Consider the following 8,825-nt stretch of genomic DNA (forward strand, 5'->3'; position numbering starts at 1 on the left):
TTCTTTAAAAAATCAATCTCGTGTTCACTGGTAAGACAGGCAGTAAAAGGACAGTAATCTGCTTGGGTGGAGATGCCTTTGGGTCATAAGAAGAACAAATGCAGGCAAAAGTTCTCAGCTTGGAAAGTGTAGACCTGACCGAGTTGCCACCCCTTGTCCTGTGGAGGTAAAGATCTCCAGAGGCATACTAGGGAGAAATGGCAGCCACCCCCGCCCCCCTTGCCTTAGCCAGCGGAAGAGGACAGCAGTGGTCCCGGGCAGTCTGATTGGTGCTCCTACGTGATCTAATGGGTGGCACCTGGGTCAATTTACCCCCCATGTCCCTCTGGCAGATACGCCACTGAAGATCTCTTTTCTTGATTCCCATTCAGTCTCTTGAACAGCTTCTGACTTTGCAGTTAGGATAACTTTGCTCTGCAAGGATGCAGTCCCATGAATGAGCCCAACAAAACTCAGTGGGATTTATTTCCGAGTCCAAACAGATCAGGATGCCTAAGTTCAGTGGTGGGATCCAAAAATTTTAGTAACAGGTTCCCATGATGGTGGGATTCAAACTGTGTTGTAGCACCAATGGGGCTGGGCGGGGCACGACAGGGGCATGGCTGGGCATTCCGGGGGCGGGGCATTCCTGGGCGAGGCTGTGGCAAGGACGCAGCTGCTACGCCGGTCCTTGGGTGGGAAACGAATGCACGCAGGCGCAGGCTGCCACGCACGCCGGTGCACCTCCTGCTAGACTGCGTCAAGTTCTGCGCGCTACTATTGAGAGGAGGGGCGTAACTAAGACAAAAATCACGTGGAAAAATCACCACTTAGTAACCCCCTCTCGGCACACACAAATAATTAGTAACCTACTCTTGGGAACCTGCGAGAACCTGCTGGATCCCACCTCTGCCTAAGTTGTTTCAGTCTGAGCTGATCCTCTTGACAGTCCTCTTGGGATTTCACAATTGGGAATAATTTGGAGCCATCTGCAGACGGAACTACCTTGGTATTTATCCTTAGCTCCTGACAATTAACAAATTCACATTGGTTCTGAAACTGATTCTTCAGAATCCCAACTAATTTTTCCAGCCTTTGTGGAAATTGTCTACTCCTTGCTCTTCCAGAAATCCATAAGTGGACCACTCTTCTCATCTCATGACTGTTTATCCCGGGAGCCATTAATCCAGGAGTTGGTTAGAATCCAGTGTCCAAGTATGTAATGTCCCTCCGATCATCCCTCTCTGTGCACCGTTTTATATTCCTAGAGATTCTGAAGGTTGTGAGGCAAAACTTTGGTTGCGGACGCTATACCGAGTCTTCCTCTTTTAGGGGTTTTGTTCTGTTCGTTTATTTTATCTTGCTTAATTGGGACTTTCGGTCAATTTTTATAGAACCAACATTTGGTCAGGAATTTTCTTGACTCTCCTGCATCCTTTAAAAAGTTAGCATTTGCATTGGATGTTTTCCAGCCCTCTTGTAAAGTTAACTTCTCCACCCACTCACTCACACAAGCTCTGTGAGAAATTAACCCTTCACGATCAGATTTTTTTTCTGCCTCTGTATGCTAGCTGAGGGTGACCTTGGGCTAGTCACAGCTTCTCGGAGCTCTCTCAGCCCCACCCACCTCACAGGGTGTTTGTTGTGAGGGGGGAAGGGCAAGGAGATTGTCAGCCCCTTTGAGTCTCCTGCCGGAGAGAAAGGGGGGGATATCAATCCAAACTCTTCTTCTTCTTCTTCTCTTCTAGCTTTGAAGTAGCATTATGTGGAATGCAGTGTTTATATGCTATTTTCCTTAGGTCTGTCACAACTTGCCTGCACTTCACACATTTAATTAAGTGTCTGATTCTTCAAAGCCCCACCGGTACATTTTTCAACTTGCCCAGAGTCAGGAAATTGGGGGCTTGGATGGGCAATTAGTTTACATTGAGCGGAACCCTCTGTGATTTTCCTGCCAACACAACACAGACCTTCATTCATTCTGAAAAGTCCCTAGACTCCAGAGGTATTCCATATACATTCTCAGCACACACATAACACACACACTCAGGATTACTTCATGGCCGGAGAAGGCAAGAATACAACAGGTCCTATGCTCAAAAGGAGCCTTCATAATTGATCAGTAGCGTGTAATTCTAATTTTTAATTTGATTTCTGAGCCGGCCTTCCCTTTGACTGGCTCAGGGTGATTTATAACAATAAATTAAAGGATTAACCTGGGTCGGTCTCTCTAAAACAAATCTGTTTTGGGGGGAATGTTCTGTGTGAACCTCTGCCCCCAAAATTGGTTTGTTGCCTCCTCATCTCATGTTAGATTGGCTGTGAATCTCCTCTGAGAACCTTCCCAAGTTCCCACAGCAAATTGAGTGCCAATTGAGTGCCACGGACACATCATATTTGATCAGTAGTGTGTAATTTTTTAAAAAACATCTCCCTATATTTCATTTGGTCCACCGCCTCGCTGGTATCGGGGTTCGAGATTCAGCCTTAAATTGGCTGATCTCGTTCCTCCGATATCGGGGACAGCAGGTGGCATCGGGGGGTGAGATCTCCAAGCGTCGCCCCATTATGTGTGGGGTGCCGCAAGGAGCGATACTCTCCCCGATGCTTTTTAATATCTACATGCACTCCCTGGCGAGTCTAGTTCGGAGTTTTGGGCTGCGGTGTCACCAATACGCTGATGACACCCAGCTCTTGTTCACAATGGAGGGCAGCCCGACCTCGGCCCCTGATGCTCTCCAGCGTTGTCTTGATGCTGTGGCTGGTTGGTTGAGTGCAAGTCGGCTGAAGTTGAATCCCACTAAGACGGAGGTCCTGTGGCTGGGTCGGGGGGAGTGTCCGGTGGCCTTTGGCCTGCCTACCCTTCTTGGCGAGACGTTAAAATTAACTTCGTCCGCCAAGAGCCTGGGGGTGACTCTGGATCCATCTCTATCATTGGTGGCCCAGGTCACCCAGACAGCCCAGGCAGCTTTTTACCATCTGCGGCAGGCACGGCAACTGGCCCCGTATCTCTCCCGTTCTGATCTGGCCACTGTGATCCATGCCACGGTCACCTCTAGATTAGACTACTGTAACTCGCTCTACGCGGGCTTACCTTTGGCCATGATCCGGAAACTGAAACTCGTACAGAATGCAGCAGCCAGACTCCTTTCCGGAGCAACAGCAAGGGACCGGATTACTCCGGTCCTATACCAACTGCACTGGCTGCCGATCGAGTACCGGGTCATGTTTAAAGTTTTGGTTTTGACCTTTAAAGCCATTTGCGGCCTTGGCCCTGCATATCTAAGGGACCGTCTCTCCCTATATCGCCCTTCTAGGCCCCTCCGTTCATCGGAGGCGGACCTACTGGTGATCCCTGGCCCCAAGGCGATCCGGCTGGCCTCTACAAGGGCCAGGGCTTTTACGGCTCTGGCCCCTACCTGGTGGAACAGGCTTCCAGGTGAGATCAGGGCCCTGCGGGATTTACAAAGTTTCTGCAGGGCCTGTAAAACGGACCTGTTCCGCCAGGCGTTTGGCCAGCCGGGATGATATCAACCGCAATAATAAGTAAACATCTGGCCTCCCGTGGGTTCATAAAAGGGGGAATAGAATAGAATAGTTGAAGCCATCTCTAGTTTAATATTTTATGTATTTTAATTAACTTATATTTATGATGTTTTAAATTTTTATGTTGTTGGAAACCGCCCTGAGCCTTCAGGGAGGGCGGTATACAAATATAATAAAATAAATAAATAAATAAATAAATGAACAGCATTTATTTAGTATCTGACGGCATTTGACAGAAAACTCGAATATGATACCATAAGAACATAAGAACAAGCCAGCTGGATCAGACCAGAGCCCATCTAGTCCAGCTCTTTGCTACTCGCAGTGGCCCACCAGGTGCCTTTGGGAGCTCACGTGCAGGAGGTGAAAGCAGTGGCCTTCTGCGGCTGCTGCTCCCGAGCACCTGGACTGTTAAGGCATTTGCAATCTCGGATCAAAGAGGATCAAGATTGGTAGCCATAAATTGACTTCTCCTCCATAAATCTGTCCAAGCCCCCTTTTAAAGCTATCCAGGTTAGTGGCCGTTGGAGTTAATATTTTCAGCCGCTTAATGTGCATTCGCTATGTTCACTATGTTCAATTTTGAGTTTAAAGTGTGCATTTCAATTTTTAATTTTGTTTCCCAGTGTCTATGTCCAAAAATATGAACGGAGAAACTGAAAAGGCCTACCATCTCCTTCTTCAACATGCACAAACTGAAGGGTTAGAAAGGAAAACCCCAAGGAAAGTACCGAGTGAGGCATCATTCAGAGAGATCTTTTACTGGAGCTACAGCACCTGCTTGTGCTAATGGAGGCCGCTGGTTTACGCGGCATAAAGGGAAACTTGATCACCAATCCCTGCTGGCGAGGGAGCATCACTGAGCTTGTTATTTAGGTCAGGGCTCAAGAGATCCTTCGCATGAAAGCTCCATGCATGACAACACACCTCTCTGCTGTCTGAATTTTCCTCATGTTTGATGAGCTCCACCCACTTACTCTGCATATTCCAACACACTATGTTCTAATACCAGTGGTGGGATCCAAAAATTTTAGTAACAGGTTCCCAGGTGGTGGGATTCAAACTGTGGCGTAGCGCCAATGGGGCTGGGCGGGGCACGACGGGGGCGGGGCTGGGCATTCCGGGGGCGGGGCATTCCCGGGCGTGGCCGGGCATTCCCTTGGGCGGGAAACGAATGCATGCAGGCGCAGGCTGCCACGCACGCCGGTGCACCTCCTGCTAGACTGCTTCAAGTTCTGCATGCTACTGCTGAGAGGAGGGGCATAACTAAGGCAAAAATCACGTGGCAAAATCACCAATTAGTAACCCCCTCTCGGCACACACAAATAATTAGTAACCTACTCTCGGGAACCTGTGAGAACCTGCTGGATCCCACCTCTGTCTAATACCCCAAACAACATGTCTGACTCTTAGTAGAATTTAGTAGCGACTCTAGAATATTTCCCAGAATTATGCAAATCACTTTCAATTCTAAACGTTACAATTTTTCACAGAAGATAGGGATCAGCCCACTGTTCACCTGGAAAGGTACATTGTAATTTGCTAGGGAAGGGATGGAAGGTGGGGGCACTCCCGTTGGGGGCCCATAAAATTGGACCCCCTGAACCAAACTTCATCAAACTTGAGAGTTTGTCTAAGGACAGTCTCCTGCAGCTCTGCTGTGAATTTTAGTGCCTCTACCTTAAAAACATCCCTCCCATAAACTATAACGGAGCCAGTGGTGGGATCCAAAAATTTTAATAGCAGGTTCCCATGGTGGTGGGATTCAAACTGTGGCGTAGCGCCAATGAGGCTGGGCGGGGCACAACGGGGGCGTGGCCGGGCATTCTGGGGGCGGGGCATTCCTGGGCGGGGCTGTGGCAAGGACGCAGCCACTGCGCCGGTCCTTGGGCGGGAAAGAAATGCACGCAGGCACAGGCTGCCACGCACGCCGGTGCACCTCCTGCTAGACTGCTTCAAGTTCTGCGCACTACTGCTGAGAGGAGGGGCGTAACTAAGGCAAAAATCACGTGGCAAAATCACCAATTAGTAACCCCCTCTCGGCACACACAAATAATTGGTAACCTACTCTCGGTTACCTGTGAGAACCTGCTGGATCCCACCTCTGAATGGAGCCATTTTTTTTTTGGCTTTTTGATAAAAAGCTGGGAAAAAAACATTTACCAATGTTGGCATTCAGGGGTTTGGGGGTTTTGTTGAAAATTGTTCAGCTACAATAAATCTGAATCAAAAGGAATTTTTTTGCCTTTGAAATACCATTGACCCATTATGACTAAGGGCCAAAGGAGACACAGTAGCCACAAGGATACCATTGCCATCTTAAAGTGATTTTAAAGCGCTGTGAGGGGCCCACAATATGGCATGCTGAGGACTCCTGTCCCCATGGCTTATCAAGTACTAAAATGGCTGCATTGTCCAGATGTTTCAAGACTTAAAATGGTGTACAGAGGAAAAAGAGCACCATACTGCAGGCTCGACTAGTGTTGGTCCTTTGCAGCATTTTAAAATCATTTTTAAATGCTGAAGGTATCTTAAGAACATAAGAACATAAGAATAGAGCCTGCTGGATCAGACCAGAGTCCATCTAGTCCAGCTCTCTGCTACTCGCAGTGGCCCACCAGGCGCCTTTGAGAGCTCACGTGCAGGATATGAAAGCAATGGCCTTCTGCTGCTGTTGCTCCCGAGCACCTGGACTGTTAAGGCATTTGCAATCTCAGATCAAGGAGGATCAAGATTGGTAGCCATAAATCGACTTCTCCTCCATAAATCTGTCCAAGCCCCTTTTAAAGCTATCCAGGTGAGTGGCCATCAACACCTCCTGTGGCAGCATATTCCAAGCACCAATCATGCGTGAAGAAGTGTTTCCTTTTATTAGTCCTAATTCTTCCCCCCAGCATTTTCAATGTATGCCCCCTGGTTCTAGTATTGTGAGAAAGAGAGAAAATTTTCTCTCTTTCTCACAATACTAGAACCAGGGGGCATACATTCAAAATTGTCAACATTTTCTACCCCATGCATAATTTTATAGACTTCAATCATATCCCCCCTCAGACGTCTCCTCTCCAAACTAAAGAGTCCAAACCCTGCAGCCTCTCCTCATAAGGAAGGTGCTCCAGTCCCTCAATCATCCTCATTGCCCTTCTCTGCACGTTTTCTATCTCTTCGATATCCTTTTTGAGATGTGGCGACCAGAACTGAACACAGTACTCCAAGTGCGGTCGCACCACTGCTTTATATAAGGGCATGACAATCTTTGCAGTTTTATTATCAACTCCTTTCCTAATCATCCCCAGCATAGAGTTTGCCTTTTTCACAGCTGCCATGCATTGAGTTGACATTCCCATTGAACTTCATGGTAGCTATGAGAACACTATCACGTCTACTTTGGCCCCTAAAATATATTGATGGCCCTGTGAGTTTGTCAACTCCTGTCTTTAAATCCATCCAAGCTGAAAGCCCTTGATCCATCTTGTGGCAGTGAATTCCATACGCACGTTTTGTTTCATGTGAACAAGTTCTGCCTTTAGTTTACCCTGAATCTAGTGCCCATCCATTTCATTGGGCCACCCTTTCATTGGGCAACAGTTATACTTTTAAGGGAAAGGTAGCAAAAGTCCTTTTCTACCTGTCCCACACATAGTTCTGTAAGTTCTACAATGCCCTCCCCTTACTTATCTTTTCCCAAGTGCCTCCAATGCTTTAGACTTCCTTTGCCGTTGGTTGCTCCTGCTCCTTGCTCATTTTGGTGACCATTTTTGAATTGGTAATTCTCTCTGGTAAGAGATACCTTCGCATTACAAGCAGAGAGCACTGAGGCAAAACATGGCCGAGGTTATCCAGTCATGTGTGTGAGTGCTGGCAACAAAGAAGCTCAGGAGTCAATTTGTAGTTTCTAACTAATAAGACGAGTCTTCATTAGTGAACTCCGTTCTGAATAGAAAAGTGGAGAGAGAGGTTCTCTTCTCTTCTAGTCTGTCTAGCTCAGTGATGGTGAACCTTTTCGAGACCAAGTGCACAAACTGCAACCCAAAACCCACTTATTTATCGCAAAGTGCCAACACGGCAATTTAACCTGAATACTAGTGTTTTAGTTTAGAAAAAACAGTTGGCTCCAAGGTGCGCGTTACTTGGGAGTAAGCTTGGTGGTAGTCGGTGGCTTTGCTTTGAAGCAACCGTGCAATGCTTCAAATGGGTGAATCACGACCCTAGGAGGGTTTAGAAGCAAGCCCCATTGCCAGCAACCGAGCTTATTTTATTTATTTATTTATTCTTTCGATTTATAAACCGCCCCATCCTCCCAGGTAAAGGATTGCGCTTTAGTTCTTCCCATGAAAATCAGTGGGTTTAACAGCACTTAACAGGGTTACCTACACATCATGCCCAGTGGCCCAGGTCAGCCTAGATGTGTGTGTGGAAAATCCCCCCCCCATGACAAACTCTGTGCGTGCGTGCCCACAGAGAGGGCTCTGAGTGCCACCTCTGGCACCCGTGCCATAGGTTTGCCACCACTGGTCTAGCTCACGGGTCTTCAACCTGCAGCTCTCCAAATGTTCATGGACTACAAATCCCATCAGCCCCTGCCAGCATGGCCAATTGGCCATGCTGGAAGGGGCTGATGGGAATTGTAGTCTATGAACATCTGGAGAGCAGTGGGTTGCAGACCCCTGGTCTAGCTGGATGGTGAGAGATGCTATGTGCAGTGGTGTGAGATGGAAGAGTGGTGGAGAGAGGAGGAGAAGCAGGAAGGAAGGAAGTTTCCTGCAAGTAGCAATCTACACATCAAAGGAATAGTGCCAGAGGAGCAGATAAAGGTGCCTGGTGTCTTGACCCCCTCTAGCTATCTGACTCACAGATAAGTCCTCCCCTGTCATTGAGGCAGGAAACAGCACAACGTCTTTCGCTTCCAACATTTCCCCCCCCACCTCTGTGGCATCCTTTTTAAAGGTGGAACAACAAGGACAATACACACCATTCTAAAAGCATCAATGCCATAGATTTACACAAGAGGATTACAAGACTGGCCATATTGCCATCCAGGCCGGTGGATATTTAACCCAACTGGGTATTCATGGGATCCCCTCCATTCATGGGATCCGCCCCCCCCCCTTGCCCTGATGTGTTGCAAAGCTTTGGGGAGCTGAATAATTGGCTCGTAGCTGGCTGAACAGCTGTGGAAAGCAGAGGCGAAAGGGTTCCTCAGTGGGTGTGAAGGGAGCCCCAGGTCCCCTGGTGCCGGCAAGTCTGGGGAAAAGAGCTATCAGGAAGGGAGTCAGCATTCCAGGGCCTGCAGCTCAGGCTGA

At 48.0% G+C, this 8,825-nt stretch overlaps 1 protein-coding gene across 1 annotated transcript in view; it reads right to left on the reverse strand.

Moving 5' to 3' along the window:
* Positions 1-5,002: 5,002 nt before the first annotated feature.
* Positions 5,003-8,825, reverse strand: part of PSD2 (pleckstrin and Sec7 domain containing 2) — a 47,137-nt gene continuing 43,314 nt past the window's right edge. Inside the window, exon 8 of the mRNA XM_048515358.1 lies at positions 5,003-5,044. Coding sequence (XP_048371315.1) covers positions 5,003-5,044 — 42 coding nt within the window. The remainder of the gene's footprint in view (positions 5,045-8,825) is intronic.

The sequence above is a fragment of the Sphaerodactylus townsendi genome, linkage group LG14 (genome assembly GCF_021028975.2).
Source record: "Sphaerodactylus townsendi isolate TG3544 linkage group LG14, MPM_Stown_v2.3, whole genome shotgun sequence".
NCBI lineage: Eukaryota > Metazoa > Chordata > Lepidosauria > Squamata > Sphaerodactylidae > Sphaerodactylus > Sphaerodactylus townsendi.